The 18,038-nt window shown below is 43.7% G+C and overlaps 1 protein-coding gene across 1 annotated transcript in view; it reads left to right on the forward strand.

Annotated features, from left to right (window-relative positions):
- The window catches only part of spef2 (sperm flagellar 2), a 111,639-nt gene that overhangs the window by 19,094 nt on the left and 74,507 nt on the right, over window positions 1-18,038 (forward strand). Inside the window, exons 13-19 of the mRNA XM_034169578.1 lie at window positions 344-410; window positions 665-699; window positions 1,321-1,424; window positions 1,537-1,775; window positions 1,905-1,983; window positions 4,522-4,676; window positions 7,495-7,656. Coding sequence (XP_034025469.1) covers window positions 344-410; window positions 665-699; window positions 1,321-1,424; window positions 1,537-1,775; window positions 1,905-1,983; window positions 4,522-4,676; window positions 7,495-7,656 — 841 coding nt within the window. The remainder of the gene's footprint in view (window positions 1-343; window positions 411-664; window positions 700-1,320; window positions 1,425-1,536; window positions 1,776-1,904; window positions 1,984-4,521; window positions 4,677-7,494; window positions 7,657-18,038) is intronic.

Genomic DNA, 18,038 nt, shown 5'->3' on the forward strand with positions numbered 1-18,038 from the left:
TTCTGAATTTAAAAAAATCCATTCAAAGGATAAAATGCATAAATGTGAGGAGAAAAAAGTGGCATCTTCACATTGCAACATTTAAATAAAAGTATACAAACTCATGTTCAGTCAGATCAGCAAAGTGTGTATACATATATGTGTGTGTCTTTGCCATAAGATATTTCAGGCAATAAGCATGAATTTTGTTGAGCCCTCCAAATATATATTATTAATATTATTGTTATATTATTTTATTTTAATTAAACAGTTTTGATTATTGAACTTCATGGCCTTTACTTGTGCTCAGTGAACCAAATCATGCCACCTTCACATTTAAAAATTATTTTCACTCGTTTTTCAGATCAGAGAACAACAGCAAAAGACGGTCAGCCAAGAGGAGCTTGGATCCTGCACGTCAGTGACATCTGGTGGGTTACACAAGACAGCACAATGCCAATCAAACAGTCCAGTCACCACACCATGTACATGTACATGGTGTGGTGACTGGATTGTTTGAATGTAATGGTGACTGGATTGTTTGAATGTAATTTATTTAAAAATTTGATTGTGCAGTTTTATGTTTTATTTTAATTATAAAAATGCATAATTTAATTGTACAAGTATAAAATACTCAACACAGATTCAATGATGTATCTTTTTTTCCTCTCATGCTTATTTTCAGATCTTGTCGTTCAGGAGGAAAGTGGTGAGAGCAAGGTTAATGTTGTCTGAGTGTTCTTCTGTATTTGTGCTGTTGTAAAATTATTTTGTATTCCTTACTTATAATGCATCTTGGTAACAACATCAAACTTCATCCATCCTGTGGCCAACAAATAACTACATTTTAGAGGTTGGTGGTAGGAGTGGTACTCCAGCCTCCTCTTCTTTGCCCAATAGTAGCCCAATTTCTGTCAGCACTGTGTTGGACAACAGCAGGGCAGTCATCACCCAGGCCCTCACCGATTTGGTTTGGAAATTTGATTTCTGACTGCATGTTTGTTTTAGAATGATAGCTCAAACGTCACACCAAGACTTTTTAACTTTATCATTGTGATGAATCACATCGTAATTCAGAGACACTTTCAATAGATCAGAAAATGTCTCAATATGTGCCAATAACAATGATCTCAGTCTTCTTTGCACAAAATGGGAAAGTAGAAGACATCCAGTTTTTGCAATCTGAGTGTCATTACCTATATAGGCATGTATACACCTGCAGGTCATCAGCGTAACTGTGAAACATAATTCCGTGGCTCTGTATAATCTGACCAAGAGGTGCTACATGAAGAGAGAACAATGTTGGACCAGTGCAGAATTCTTACACGTGCCGTGTTTCAGTTGTCTCGGCGGGCTATGTTGGGAGCAGCAGCAGAGGCAGCACTGAAGAATGGTAAACCCATCCTTGATGAGATACAGGTGGATATTATAGTGGAGGCTATCAGGTAAGCACAAAACCTTTGGCTCTTTTACTTTCATTGTCACCCATGCTTATTTGTGTTTTGAAATATTAAGTGTGGTCTCTGGTTTGAAAATGTTTATTTCTTTCTTCACTAGGCAGATTTCAGCTCATTCAGGTTGGATCTTGGATGGGTTTCCAACAGACTTCAACCAGGCCTTCCTGCTAGAGAAAGCTTTGGGTGGGTCTGTAGATGACGGGAGTGAAGTATTGAACAGCAGGGCTTACCTTGCCTTGGAGCCTGATCAAACCAAAGCACCAGCACCTACTGCTCCAGTGCTGGACCTGGTTCTCTTGCTGGATGTGCCTGATGAATGTGTCATCAGACGTGCACTCACTCAGACCTGTAGGTCACACTACTGGGAGTTTTTGCATCATAGCTTTCTGTACTTCATTCATCTCAAAATGTACATAGCAGTCTTGTGAATTTGATTTGTATGTATTTTTGCTTCTCTTTATCTTAAAGCTCCTGCAGATTCACCTGCTGATGCTGCAACCTGTGATCCCACAGAGAAGACCTTATTTGAGGCACAAATACCACACAGGTAAAACAAGTAAACAAAACAAAAAAAAAACAACAAAAACGAACTAGTCTTTATTTCGGCCAAGGTATGGTACACAGGTTATCAGCCAGTGGAGCAACGGTACAGACAGGGCTAGGCAAAAATGCAGTCATAATCAAGCAGGGTCCAAAGGCACAAGCAAACACAGATATCAGGCCTGAGGCAAAACGGCGCAATCAAAAATGCAGAGCAGGATTTGAAAACATGTCGAGGCAAAACAGGACTGATACAAGAGCTGGTAAGTGTACAATGACAACAAACTAGCAAGGGAGTGGTGGCTGCGAACTGCTTACACAAGCAGGTGGGTGATTGGATAACAAGATGCAAGTGCAGGAAAACATTCTAGACATGGGGCGTGGCTGGAGGACAAAGACAGTGCAAGGTGCAAGCGAGTGAGGTGGAGAAACAAAGTGAAGTGATATAAGACACGTGAGCAAGTGCAAAGAGCGTGAGTGAATGGAAACACTAAGCAGAAGGAATTACAGTGAGAGACGAAGACACAAGAACAGGTCCCGGAGCATGGAGTGATAACACAATCAAATGGAGTGAGGAAAAACTGAGAACAAAGATAAATCAGAAACCGAGGACAGAATACAATACTAATAGGCAAAGACTCACACTAAGGGCCCTGTCCCACTGGCGTTTAGAAGGATTTGTGCATGAAATGAGGAGACAAAAGCTGAGTGTCTGCAACAAAGGTGGGCGGAAATGACAAATGTCCCGGGGGGATCAGCGAATACATGAGGAAGAAAAGCGGATATAACAGGGAACAGAAGCGAAGGCGACCGCGGAAGCGCCCCCATGAGGGGCACAGCGGCCGTGATGCACTCGCTTCATCCGTGACCACTCTGTCTGCATGCGCGACATACCATTTGCGACCGTGATGTGGCCGTGCTGGGCACGCATCATATCTGTTTTGCACGCTGTCCCGGTCCGCCGCCAAGCCGCGCCAGTTCGTCGGTTGTGGATATCAGCGGATGACAGAGGATATGCGGCGCGTTGGTTGTGTATGTCCTGCGTATGTCTTCAGTATGTGTTCAGGCAGTGATGCGGATCTCATCCGCAGCAGGATTTTTGAGCCGCTCAAAAATTCTGGCTGCGGACATGCGTGGCTCTGCAGATGATCACGGACGTGTTCGGATGGCGGTCGACTCATACAGGAATGTGACACAGTTATTGCGGTTGTGGGCCACTTTTGTGCGCATTCCATCCGCAAATCCTCCTAAACGCCAGTGGGGCAGGGCCCTAAGCTTAAACCTAAGAACTGAAAAAAAACAATAAAATAAACACTAAGACAAAACTAGACTGGAACTGACTAAGAAAACAAACTATAAGTAATACAGAGACTAGATGATTAACAGAAAACAAAACCCGATAATAACTGATAATATCACAAATGAGAAAAACAAAATAAACAAGTGATTAATGATAAACAGTGAAAAAACAGACTGGCTGGACAAAATAAGAACAGGACTGAATCATGGCTAAAGTATGAAAAGTAATAAAGATGCAAAAGAGGCAACACAAAACAAAACAGAGAATAAACATGTGACAAAAATAAAACACTAATAAATCAAGGCCTGGGCAGACAGTGGGTAAAATAAAGGGGGAAAAATAAAACCATAACCCAGATCAGGTTATGTTTTTAAGGTTTGTTGATCATTTTTGATTTAATCACTCAATTCTTTGGTTGACTTTCCTATAACTATAGTTTTTTAACCTATTCATATACACATATATATTTTATCCTAAAACAAAAACAATACAAAGTGCCAAAAAGGGGACAGGGGTGTTAGATTATGGACAACACACACACACACACACACACACACACACACACACACACACACACACACACACACACACACACACACACACACACACACACACACACACACACACACACCACATACACAGAGGAAATAATAACCAAAAAAAAAAAAATAAACCCCACATGCACTACCACTGCACGCATTTGTACAAACAAAAACATTCACTCATTTTCTGTACTCACTTACTCCAATTAAAGGTCTCAAGGGGCCAAGAGCACATCCCAGCAGTCATAGGGTGAGAAGCAGGGTACACCCTGGACAGGACACCAGTCTATCGGAGGGCCACACGTAAACAGAGAAACACATTTACACTAACAGTCACCAGTTCACCTAACCTGCATGTCTTTGTAAGTGGGAGGAAGCTGAATCACTCCGAGAGAACCCACGCAAACACAGGGAGAACATGCAAACTCCACACAGAAAAGACCAGGTGGGAAGTGACCTCAGGACTTTCTTGCTGTGAGGCAACAGTGCAAGCTGCTAATCCACAGTGTCACCCAAAACAAAAACACCATTAATGGTGTGACAAGGCAGCCTGAAGGAATATTTCACTGAAAAAAAGTATTTTCATGATCAAACTTAATTGACAATTTGCTTGAAAGGCATCTCTAGAGAGGCGGCTTCTTTGCAGAGAATCATAAGTTTTATGCACAGGTGGTGAGTGTCCACTGTTTTCTCCACCATCAAGGATCACAGCATTTCAGGACACCTGGCCAAACCTAGAGGAATGGTATGGTGGGAAGCAAGACATTTTGGACTGTGTTGATGCTGATGTTGATGAGGAGGAGCTTTGTAAGAGAGTGGAGTTTGCATTGCAGAAAATTATGGCTCCAGAACAGAAAGGTAACTACAATGGTTTTAGTGTGTGTATGTGTATGCATAGATAGATATGTGTATATTATGCAGGTATTCTGGAGATGAGATTTGTCTTCATGATCGTCATCTATGTACCAAGTGCATAGACTTCACTGTGCCCTTGGCTAAAATTTTTTGAGTCTGAATTTTTTGAGTCTTTGAGTCTGGTCTGCTTGAGGTTTCTTCTTCAGAGGGAGTTTTTCCTTACCACTGTTGCCTGTGTGCGTGCTCTGGGGGTTGGTAAGAGACCTTACTTGTGTGAAGCGCCTTGAGCCTACTTTTTGTGATTTGGCATTATATAAATGAAAATAAATTGAAAAAATTCAAAGTACAGTTCAGCAATTTTGACCCTTGACATTTTGTCCCCAAAATCCATCGTCGTCTTGTGGTCATCATGCCTAACACATGTACCAAAATCGGTGGCACTCTGGCAGTTTAAAAAGAAGTTATTGCCCTCAAAATATTTACAAAGTACACTCCAGTGACCTTGATATTGTGAACCCAAAATGAATCTGCTTGGGGTCACTATGCGTAATGCATATACCTAGTTTGGTGACAATCGAGCCAGTACAACTAAAGTAACCTTGCTTAGAAGTGAAATTTCATGTGCCTGAATAGCGATGAGGTGGTATTCAATTGGCAGATTCCTCATAGCGTGACCTCTGCCCTTTGATGCCACAGCTGGTGTAGCTGCTTCCTCTGCAAGCTGAATTGTCACCCCAACTCTTGTTTGTTTTCCAGCTTACTTGCTGTTGTTTTGTTGTCTCTTCTGCCTGTTCTGTACTCCATGCTTGGGGCCTTTGCTGCTGTTGTCCTGCTGTAGCCTTTCCATTTATGTGCATGGTGAGGCAGGGAGGTGGTCTCCCTGCGTATTGGCTTTTCCACGTAAGTACGTGGAACTGTAGGGAGGTCCCAGAACAGTTTTCTGTGCAGTTGCATGTTACACATTCCAAAAATTTCCATAAAAAAAGTCGACTTCATTGAAACTTTAGGAAAAGTTGGATGAAGACAGATGAAAGAAGCCCGACAACTTTTCACGATTCCCTCGAAGAATTTACTCTTTTTTTCTCCCAGCAAAAATATCAAGACATACCTATTTACATTTTGTGTGTATATTACCACTACAGTAGGGTACCAGCTGCAGTATTCTATCCACACGTTTCTTCACCAGGAGTAGTTACGTTTCTTTTTATTGTTGGGGTTTCCTCTAATTTCCTTACTCCCGACCAGTGTTGCCACAGTTACTTTGAAAAAGTAATCCAATTACTGATTACTCCTTGAAAAAGTAACTTAGTTACTTTACTGATTACTCAATTGTAAAAGTAACTAAGTTAGATTACTAGTTACTTTTTTAGTTACTTTTCCCAGCTGTCGACAACAACCCTCTGCCACCTCAACATGACAATGATACCTGTTTTGCCAAAATTCACTTTATAGTCACCCTTTCTTGACTTCAATGAAAATAAATACTTGTTTTATAAAAAGTAAAATAAAGACCTCTTTCTTGACCTCATATTTAACTGTTGACAGCACTGTAACAGTAAAACTTGCAATTTCGAACTTACATTTTTTATAAATGTAACTATTAAATTCTAACATTTTTCTAACATTTAAATTCTCTCTAAACATTTTACTTGTCGAAATTATTATTATTTTAAGCAGTATTAGTAGTTGTAGTAAAAAACGGCTTCAAAACTGGACCTTTAATCTAGGGGTGTTGTGAGGGGGGCACATCCTTGCCCCACGCCCCCATTCCATCTGGATTCGCCCCTGCTTTGGCGTTTGAGCACAAAGAATGGATTACATTTATTTATGCAGAAAACATGACCAGATTTACAGGTAAGAAAGTTTTATTGCGTTTTCACATCATGTGGTCCTCAGAAAGAGAGTTTAGGTGGATTTGAGTGGAAAATAGTGTTAGTTGTTGACGCGTCGCGGAGGATCAGCTGTTTTTAATGACCAGATACAGAGCGGCTCAGCTCAGAATTCTAAATAAATGAGGGAAAAAAAGTATAAAAATGTCTTTGTAAAGCTCAGTGCAGGTGTGCTGATCACCGCACTTTAAGAGGTGAGGACGAGTCGAGCAGCTGCAAAAAAACGTGGATGAAAAGCTCACAGCTCGCTTAAAGTGGGCAGTTCAGTCGAACCCCGACCTCCTGCCCACGGACCAAGTTTAATGCTGCTATCGACCCACAATGAAAAATAATAGTAACGCACAGTGACTTGGAGAAGTAACTTTAATCTGATTACTGATTTGGAAAGATTAACGCGTTAGATTACTCGTTACTAAAAAAAGTGGTCAGATTAGAGTAACCGGCATCACTGCTCCCGACACAGGGAACAGTTGGGACTAGAGTTGTGTAGAGTAACATCTACAAAGCTAATTGTAGACTAAAACTTGATAATGTGTTCTGTCTCTATTCCTATACGTAAGCAGAAGCCTTCAGTGGCCACCAGGACCCAGCTATTAACATCAAGCAATAAGCACGTTGACAGGCCTGTCTGCCTTTATTTTGTTTTGCATGTTAAAAGGTAGCAACAAGACTCAAAGCAGGCAGTTGGCTGCTGGCACCTCTAGCTGTCTGAAACCAAAATTTCTGAGCTCAGTGTGTTGCATTTTTGCTTTTGCGTTATGTTGGAAATTTTGTAGATCCACTCACTTTTTATTTCTATGCATGCCCAGCTAATCACAGGGAATGCACTATGCTAATTTAAATTACTGCATTTTTCAGTCAGACAGTGACCTGTGTCAATGTGTGAGTTATTTAAAAACTCTCATTTGCTCTCTCCTCTCCAACTTTTGAAGATGTTGTGTTGGATAGTGGGAAATCACTACATTCATCCTCTTCAGCTGCATCTCCACCTCCAGAACAAGCTGCAAGCGTCACAGACTCAAGTACCAGCCTTAACCAGGAAAATAACACAAGTGTGAAGTCACTTTCAAAGTCTGGCCAGCATTCTCCTGCAGGTGAAAATTATTTTAAAGAGAGTTTTCATGGGGTACTCTGTCTGCTGACAATGAATAGTCTGTCGTGGTTCGTCTTTAGTCTTCTCGGGATGTCGTCTTTTAGATAACACAAACTAATTGCAAGTGATATGCTAGAAAAGGACAACACTTTAGAATAATTCAGCCTTAAGCAAGATAAAATGCACAGAGTTTTTAAGTTTATTTAAGCCTTCGACACAGAGCTTAGACAAACTGAGTCCTCTAGAGAGACTGAATATGTGACAACCGCGCTCATCTATTTATTGGAGACCCGCGGGCATCGCTCCTCCTTCGACTTTTTTATTTATTTCATTCCCAAGACATGGTTTTCTATTGGAAGCGTCCTCTAGTGAACCCTAAGCAGGTGTTAGGCCATTATTTCAATGTGACAAACGCTCCCATTAAAACGTGAAGGATTTACAACTGATTTTTTTAAAAGACCTTCAGCCACAGGTGCAGCTGGCCCGAGGCCCCTCGCACGTGGCCTGCGGGAAAGCACCTAAAAGGCCTTGGAAAGCCCCTGACAGACTGAATGACTAATAGAGCCCTTTTTTTTTTGGGTTGAACACCTGCTAGTTCAACCAGAGGACATACAGTTCGGATCAGGACACTTGATAGTTCATCATAGTTCAAATAAGGACCTAAAAATTCTTCTACAGTCCCTCCTCTGGGACTCGAAAGAGTCCCATTACATCAACTATGCTCTTGGGTTGTTTACTGACAAGACATCCTCATTTGTGCATTGCAATAAAAAAGAAAAACACATCACTCGAATTACTGATAACTCTGGTGCGGATATGAATATAAGTGATACTTCACACGGTAAATATATTGAAGTGCAGGTGAACCTACATACTAAGGCACAAGGTGATCAATTAGCTGGATTATATCAACGCAAGGTGACATTCAAACATTGAGTTTTGGTGTAATTCAAGGCACTTAAAATGGCCACATAAAACAAGGTACAGCAACCTCTTAATCATGGCAAAGTAAAGGCTTTACATTGACATCAGTGCAACCAATCATCTTCTGGCATCTATTGTCTCACTCAACCAGAGGCTCCAACCCATTATACTTGGTTCTACATATTATTTTGTTAAAGCGTCACACATTTATTATTTAAATGCATCAAATAACCCCTACGTTACCACTATTTAGTCAACCAATCAAGAAACTATTCTAAGGTTAGCGCAGCTATGTCTAGTTAAATGATAAACACCATAAATGGTTTCCCTTCATGTCCGTCCTTAAGTCATTTGCCTTAGTCAATCATATAATGGTTTTCATTATAGGCCATTTCTCAATATTCTCCACTTTGTTTTTCTTCTTTTTCAGCTTGTTTTCTAATGCCCTTTTTGGCCAGACGCCAAATTTAGGTGATGCATGTCTCTTGAGGCATGCTATAATTTAAGAAAAAGGGGTCCCTATGGTGCATCTTTACTACTAAATCTACAAACACGCCGTGTAAGGGTCCCCTTTTTATAACTTTGCAATGTGATATCTATGTGTACGCATTTAGCTTTATCTGTGTTACGCAGATGATGGTAAGGACAGACATTTACCCGACCTTCGTTACTAACATATATCCTTCTTTGTTTTTATTTACACTCAGATTTCTGAAACCAGTCCGCAATTCAAACTCAAGAACCAAGATCATAGTCCGTGTTCAGTGCCATTACGTCAGTCCGCGCTCCTCAGCATTTACTCAGCGTCTGAAGTTTTGGGAGAAGTTGGGGAATATGGGGAGGTTGGCCTTTCAGGGGTAGTGGGGGAAGGATCAGGAATTCTGGCTTTCAGACAGTCGTGCAGTTCTCTGATGGATCTTTCCAGCTCCTTGTGCTGCTTGGCCAGGTTGTACAGGGCCCCCAGAGAATTCTTGCCCACATTCAGGGTGGTGGTGGCCAGCCCTAGCTGTTCCCTCTCCATATGCTCCATCATGCTGGCTAGCATGTCCATACTAGACTGAAGACCACACAGTTGAGTATGGAGGCCCTCCTGAGCACAAGAGATGTTGGCATTGTCACGGTGTATCCTTAACAGGTATGCAGCTGTCTGACTCAGTTGTGGCATGATTTCCTCAAATAGCCCATGGGGAATGTGATTTGTGAGGGGCAGGAGCTGCTCCAAGGTTTTTGGAACAGACTCTTGTGGAAGACGAAGCTCTCGAACCAAGATTGCCATGTCCAGTGGGGTGACCATGACCAGATTAAGGTTGTGCAGTCCAGGGGACAGGAAGTACAAGGGGGAAGGCATTTCGTGTGTGGGGGGAGTATTGCTGATGTCGCTCGGGCAAGTGGCTGGGACACTCTGGGCATTTAGCAGCCTGTACACACTCTGGGCATTTAGCAGCCTGTACAAAGCTCCCCTCTGTCCTGGTCGGTGAGTTCGGCTAAGGTCCACCCCTGCTGATCCTCCTCCAGAGGCACTGGGCTGATCAGAATATCTCTCCTGCCTTGGGGGTGGAAAGCTAGGGACAGGTCCTAGCAGTGAATTGGGTCTAGGATGCACTCGGGCAGTTGCTGCATATGGCCGACCTTGGCTGCCTCCCCTGGAGGGTATCGTTGCCACTGGCACATGTGACTGTCTCCATGGCATCTGCGGAAGGGGTGTGTTCCTGAGTCCAAAGGGTCCTTCAGGTGATGGTGGAGTTCTCGGGCCGACTCTTGCTGCAGGCAGATTCTGTGAAGCCGTCATCGCCAGGTGCTGGAACGATGAAGATCCTTCTGTTGCCAACTGGTTTAGCTGCTGGATGGATGGCGGCTGTGGCGACCAATCATGGCTCGACCATCCCTCCTGTATATCCTCTTCTCCAAACAGTTCTGAGAGTCCAATCAGACTTGATAGAGGCAGATCAGGCATAGGTCCCTGATCAGGGGAGTCTGGTCTCTCAGCCATACTCCTGTGTCCTAGTAATATACATATACGTTCATTATTACAGCTCCATGTCATTCTTTCAGATATTGTCTATCCTATCCCTCATTTTTGTGGGTGCATGTGTGTGAATGTAAATGTGCGTGCATGTCTTCTTCCTCGTCTACAGTATCACCAAGCACGGTCCATCCCAGTCCTCCCTATCTGGGGTATACGCCACAATATTAGGGAGCTGGGGGCTGTCGGGGAGGATAATTGGTATTTCATCCATTTCCATATATTCTGGTTCTCTGTCTGTTTCGTTTGTGCTTTCTTCTAGGGCTCGGATGGCTAACAGTGGGAGCTGTCCTACTGTAGATGCAATCAGTTTATTGACCAGAAATTTTATCAAGGGAATACCACAACATATTACCAGCAAGACCGCCACCCCTCTTAGTCCCAAGACTACACCTATCTGGTATAACCAGTCTTTCCATGATATCCACCCTCTCCTTAGAGTCCCAAACAGTGAAAATAGTGGGCCAATATTCATTCCATTCCCTACAATGTATCCAGAATCGTCAGTTTCATTTCTCCCTCCTATGGAGTTACTTAACAGTTCCTGTTGCATCTCTTCAAGTGTGATTAAGAGCTCTGTCAAATTTCCGTCTTCCCCTGTACGCATGGGAATAACTGTGCAACATTCGGTGGCTTTGATCATAATACAAACTCCTTGTTCATCAGCCATCATCATCTCGATAGCTAATCTATTTTGCATTGTCATTAGCGAGGTGGCGTGCAGCTGTTCGGTTAAGGCTCCTACTGCTGCCAATGTCCAGTTCAGGTATCTTTGCTGATTATACCACAAGTAATTAATCCACTGCACCTCCTGGAACCTAGAACGGATTTTTGGAGTAACCCGAACAGCGCCAATGCCCATCCCCATTTATCCGCATCTTCATCTGCTTTAACTCTGCTACTGTCTATGGCTTCTAACTGTCGGGGTATCCCTTCTGGTATCCCATTTCTTACTGTGATGTTGTAGTCTGTTTTAAACGTCATTATTCCTCTTTTCTTACGAAGTTTCTGTGGCATGGGTTGTATTGCATTTGGCATTTCAATTACTGTTATTGCTCCTGTGAGCATCACAGGAGCACAAAGGCCTTTCCAATTCGGGGACAGCGATGACAGGAGTTTCCTTCTTTGTCCGCATATCAAAAAGATGTCAGCTAAGGGTACCGTTCCCTTAGCTAAATTTGGAGTAGATACCCATGAAGCATGGGTGAGATTCAGTCCAATTACAGACCCCCCTGTGGCTGGTACTATTTGTTCACACTGTATGCCTGCTGCTGGCAGGGTGTGACAGACGGTAATGTTCCATGCTGTTTTGGCCGGTTTGTATTCTTGCTGCTTTTGCATACACTGTATGTGGTGTTTTGGCTGGGTCGTCCCTACCTGCCAATTGCTTATGTATTGTGCTACTAAGCCTTTAGCTATACAAAATGGGTGTATCATCCCTTTCTCTATTTTAATCATAGGTGGAACGGTTCCTTCTGTACTTAGAGGCACTGGACAAAGTTTACTGTCGGCAGCATATTTTTCATCACCTACTGCCATTTTCATAACACATTGTGTATAGCATTCTGCTTGGTCTGAGTTATGTTGGGGGCTCCTATAACAGTTGTTGATATCAGGTAGGGGTTTAGCCTGAGGTATCACACCTTTCCGGTGACAGGCTATGCAAGGCTTTTCACTGATCTGCCTAGCCGAAAATTTCAACCATTGGTAAAATAAATTGGTCTTCAACCCTTGTGTGTGGGCTAGGTCTGTACTGGGATCCCATCTCCCTACGTGACTGCTTGTTTCTAGGCTTCTAATTGTCCTCTTTTTCCTTGGTTTGATTTTTACCCATTTTGTGGCTTCATGTACTGTAACAGTTACGTCTTGCTTGGTTTCCCTGCATCCTCCTTTATCACAAATTACCTCTATGTTGAGTGTTCCCTCCTCTTCACATTTGATGCTAATGGCTTCGCCTAATATGTAATCCCCCAGCTTTCCCTGTATTCCTATGTTCTTGTAGGCTTTTGATTTAATGTATACCAAATTATATGTTTTTCCTGTGTTTAGAATGCCTTGTTTAGCTGCTATTGTGGCCATGGCCACGGCACAGTCCGTTGTATGTTTTGGATGTCTATTTTCTCCCATACTGACCACCAGTAGTATTGTCAATCCCTTGAATAATTCCTTAATCATTGCTCTGATGACTGTTGAGATGTGCTACTAGATGTGCTACTGAGTGAGCCGTCACTAGATGAGCTGTCACTAGGGATGTGTGGTGTATCTGTGCTTTGTCTGGGTTGTACTTCCTGTGGTTCTTCTGTCGGTAAATCTACTAAGTTGCTGTCCGAGTCTGATGTCTCCTGTGGCCTGTCTATCTGTCGGTCTGTATTTCTGTCTGTCTGTTGGCCTGCGTCTCCAGTTGTTTCTGAGTCTGCATCTGAGTCTGTCACTGCTCTATCTGGCAGGGATCCACTACTCTCTGAAGCTGTGCGTCGTCTTTGTTCAATCAGTCTCTGTGAGCGCCTTGGCCGGTGTTCGCCTGGCTGCAGGGAGGCGTGGCCTTCCCTCGGTGCTTCTTCTGGCTGCAGGGAGGCGTGGCCGTCCCTCGGTGCTGCTGTAGGGTCTCTGGCTTCTCTTGCTTCCCCCCTTGGCCCGGCGGCTCTGCCAAGACGAGCTTGCCGAGGCCGCAGGGGCGCTGGGCCACCAACCCTACAGCAGTGGTTTAAATGAAACCAAGTGTCCTTACCGTCTACTTTGACTGCTGTACGTGAGGCAAGAATAACTTTAAAAGGACCTTCTCGGCGGGGCCTGTCCCACTTCTTTTTGAACACTTTGACGTAAACCAGATCACCAGGCTGGATGCTCTGATTTTCGAGTGGAATCTCTGCTTCTCTGTCTTCTGTAGCACCTTTGACCTGCAAAAAGATAGTTTTGTGTATTTGGGTTAACTGTCTCAGATAATTATGCCATTCGTCTTGTAGCTGCTCCAGCGATGGTCCTTCGTAGGGTCCTCTCAGGTATGGAATAGGCATCGGCCGACCTGTAAGAGCTTCAAATGGTGTCAAATGGGTTAGTCGGTTAGTTTGTGAGCGCATTGACAATAAAGCAAGCGGCAACGCATCCAGCCAGGTTAGTTTGCCATTGCTGTCTGCTATGATTTTTGCTAGTTTGTTCTTTAAAATGCCATTAGCCTGTTCCACCGCCCCATTTGATTGAGGGTGATAAACACACCCAAACTTCTGTTTGATACCCAATTGTTTGAATGTTTCTTGTGTAACCTTGGCTACAAAAGCCCTACCGTTGTCAGATGAGATAGTATCTGGAATGCCAAATCTTGGAAAGACATCTCGGCACAAGAATTTGGCTACCGTTTTATGGTCTTGATTTGCAGAGGCTACTGCCTCAATCCATCGGCTGAATCTGCATATCACTACCAAAACATATCTCATTCGTTTAACTCGGTTTTCAGCTCCCATGTCTATGAAATCCATCATAAGATGTCTGAATGGCCCATCAGGGACCGGAATGTGGGCTAAAGGGGCTGTGAATGATTTCCGGACATTGTACTGTGCACATACCTCACACTCATTCAACAAACGGTCCACTGTAGCTGCCATATATGGTGACCACCAGACAGCTTTTAGTTTGTTCATAATTTGGACTCGCGAACAATGATCGGGTCCGTGGGCCCAAATGATTGCATGTCGTAATAAATTGGTGGGTAACACAAAATGTCCATGACTACTGCACCACAGCTTGTCCGCTGGCCCCTGACTGCGTGTCTCAATAGCGCCTCGTTTAACCCACATTCGTTTTTCTTCTCCACTGGCCCTACTTTGAGCCACTATCAGTGCGTCAAGTGAAACCAGTGGGGCACAATCTTGGATGGTTAGCAGGGGAAACATATTTTCTCCTTGTGCTCCTTTGCGAGCTGCGTCATCTGCTAGGTTGTTACCTTGAGCTATGATGTTATTATTCTTTTGATGACCTGCACATTTAATGATGGCTACCTCAGACGGTAATTGGAGAGCTTGTAACAGTTGGGAAATCGCTTCTCCATGAGTGACAGGGGTGCCATCTGCTCTCAGGAATCCCCTTTGTTTCCAAATGTTTGCATGTACATGACATACGCCATAAGCGTAGGCTGAGTCTGTGTAGATATTAACACGTTGATCTTTAGCTATCTGGCAAGCCATAGTTAAGGCTTTGATTTCTGCCAGTTGGGCTGAACAAGGCTGATCAATTCCTTGGGACTCCAGTAATTCAAAGGTTTCGCCATCCGTGTTTAGTTTAACTATACCCATACCCGCATGCAATCCCGCGGCATCCCGAAAGCATGAGCCGTCCACGAACAGGGTTAGATCTGCATCTATGGCGTGATTATACAAATGTTCTCTGGCTCTCAAAAATTTCTCTGTCTCTGCCACACAGTTATGTGGAGTACCATCTAACGGTGTGGTCAATTTGGTGGCGGGATTCACCGTGTGACAACGTTGTATTGTTATTTCTGGAGCGGACAACACAACTTCATATCCAGTGCGTCTAGCTTGTGTTAAGACAAAACGTTGACTGGTTAGCAGGGCATGTAACTGATGCGACGTGTACAACGTTACTGCATGTCCCATGATTATGGATGATGCTTTTTGAAATGCAAAGGCAGCTGCTGCTAGACCCTGATAGCATGGTGGCAATCCTGTTTCAATGTTGTCAAGCTTTGTACTATAATAGGCCAATGGTTGTTTTCCTTCATTTGTTTCCTGCATTAGTACAGCACAAGCATATCCAGCTTTTTCAGTAACATACAAATGGAAAGGTTTCCCATAATCTGGGTTACCTAACGCGGGAGCAGATTACATGTCTGTTTTTAGGGCCTCAAAAGCTCCCGTTGCCTGATCTGTCCAGACGAGGAGAGCTGCATTGCTTGTTTGCCCCACTGCTCTAATCATGGCACGCAAAGGTGCAGTTTTTATAGCATAATCACAAATCCACGGCCGACTGTACCCTGCCATCCCAAGGAATGAAAGCATCTGTCCCACTGTTTGGGGTTTGGGAGCCTTGATTATAGCCTCCACTTGGCTTGGGGCTATACATCGCGTGGTCCCACACAACTGTCTTCCCAAGTATTCTACTTGTTGTTTGCAGAACTGCAATTTGTCCTTACTTACTTTATGACCTCCATCTGCCAATGCATGCAATACAATTAATGAATCTTTTTCACACTGTTCTTGAGTCTCTGATGCAATAAGGAGATCATCCATATATTGCACCAATGTACTGGGTATGTCAAGGTGTTGTAAATCTTCAGCCAGGACTTTGTTAAAGATGGCTGGGGACAGGTTCAGTCCCTGAGGTAGCCGTGTATACGTTAGCTGTTGTCCCAGAAATGTGAATGCAAATAAATGTTGTGAATCTGGGTGCACAGGCACACTGAAATAGGCTGAACACAGATCGATTACTGTGTACCATTTTGCTCCAGCAGGGATGCTTGATAGTATAGTATGCGGATCAGGTACTATAGGTGCATCCATTTCTATTATTGCATTGATAGGACGCAGATCATGTACCAGCCGATACTCTTTGGTATTGTTTTTAGGGATAGGATAGATAGGAGTATTGCATGGGCTTGCAGTTTTTATTAAAACTCCAGCTGCCATTAGTCCCTTAATTACTGGTTTTATGCCTTCAATAGCCTGAGGTTTTAATGGATACTGCCTTTGGTGAGGCAGTTTTGCTCCCGGTTTTACTTTTATTTTTACTGGTAAGGCTGTTTTTACTAGTCCTACATCCGTTTTGCTTTTGGACCACACCACTGGTGGTATTTGCTCTAACAATTTCTCTTGTTGGGCCGATAACACCATCTGTCCCTCTGGTCTAGGATTGAGCTCCACTTTTTGAGCTATAGCCTCATCATTTACTTTTAAATTAATTCGTATAAACTGCTGGTCTTTTGACAGATGTACTTGTGGACTTTCCATGTTTTGCCATTCTTCAACTTCTGAGGCTGTCTTTACCATTGGACCTAGGTCATGGGATTCGTACTTTTCTGAGACTAAAAGGGTCACATGAGGCGTGGCATTCGGCACTTGATACCATTGTTGTTCAGCTGAAGTTAGCTTGACAGAAGCTGCGGCCCCTTGGGGGCCTAAATAAATTTCTGTGGTGGTTATGTGAAACAGCCGTTGATTCATCAATGCATCCCAGCAGCATGCATAGTCAGTTTGTTCTTGTTTGGCATCGAACATCAGGGTGACATGTAAAGGTAAACTAGGTGTATATACTGCTTCATAGTGTTGTTCTGCCCAGGGCTTCCATTTTTCCCATTCCAGTTGAAGATTTGAATTTTCTGGTTGTAACTTCAGCCAGTATACCATGGGTTGCACAGGTCGGACCTTGTTTTCCATGTCCATAAGCACCATAATGTTGGCGAGTGCTTCGTCAGGAAAGTGTATTTGCAGTCCTTGATGGGTACACACTATCTGGGTTTGTAGCTTACATAAAATGTCTCTTCCCAGCAAATTCACAGGTGTATTTTGTGAGTATAACAGGGGTGCTTCAATTGTTTTTCCTGCAATCGTTACAGGAAGTGGGCGTGTAAAAGGTATTATTTGAGTCTTCCCAGAGAAGCCGATGGTCTTAATTACAGACCCAGAGAGGGGGAGATGAGCGCCCATTTTCCCTATGCAAGAGTATGTTGCCCCTGTATCCACCATGAAAGGGAAATCTCTGTTTTGTATATTAACGGTGACGGTTGGCTCTTCCTTAGGTATCATCGAAATAGCCAATGCCACCGTTTCCCCCTCTGTCTTCTCTAGGCCCCCCTATTGCCAATAGGCAGAGGGTCCAACCCAAGGCCGGGCCGGACAATTTCTCATTCGATGTCCAGGTTGTCCACAGCTCCAACACTCATTAGAGGGTTGATCCCCTATTGGGGGTGTTGGTCCCATAGGCGGTCCCGCTTGACTGTTCCTGGGAGCTGAGTTCTGGAATCTGCTTCCAAATGAAGGTTGGCGAGATCCTCTTCGCCACCCTCCTCTTTGACCTGGAAAGTTCCGTGACTCTCCTCTCCACCCATGACTGTAGGTGGGTCCATTTCCGGGTGTGCCAGTGCTATGGTAGTGATAGTGATGCTCCACTGGTGCCGAGACTTCTCCTGCAGCAGTGCTCCCTGGGGGCTCTGTGTGGCTGTTACCACAGGTGCCTGTATGGTGGCAGCAGTGTTTGCCGTAGGGCCCGTGCTTGCCGGCTCAGAAGGAACAGGGGTCATCATTGGTGCCTGGGTCTTTGTTTTTTCTTTCTTGACTTTGGTTAGCTCTCCCAACTGCATCTGCACCAATTTTTTCGTCAGGGATTTTGCTGCATCATCTTCTTTTTGTTTTTCTTTCTTGTAGATTTCAAGATGGTGACAAATATGCTCAGAGTATAAAGCCCAATTCATTTTCGATAGTCCCACGACT

This window comes from Thalassophryne amazonica, chromosome 5 (genome assembly GCF_902500255.1).
Source record: "Thalassophryne amazonica chromosome 5, fThaAma1.1, whole genome shotgun sequence".
NCBI lineage: Eukaryota > Metazoa > Chordata > Actinopteri > Batrachoidiformes > Batrachoididae > Thalassophryne > Thalassophryne amazonica.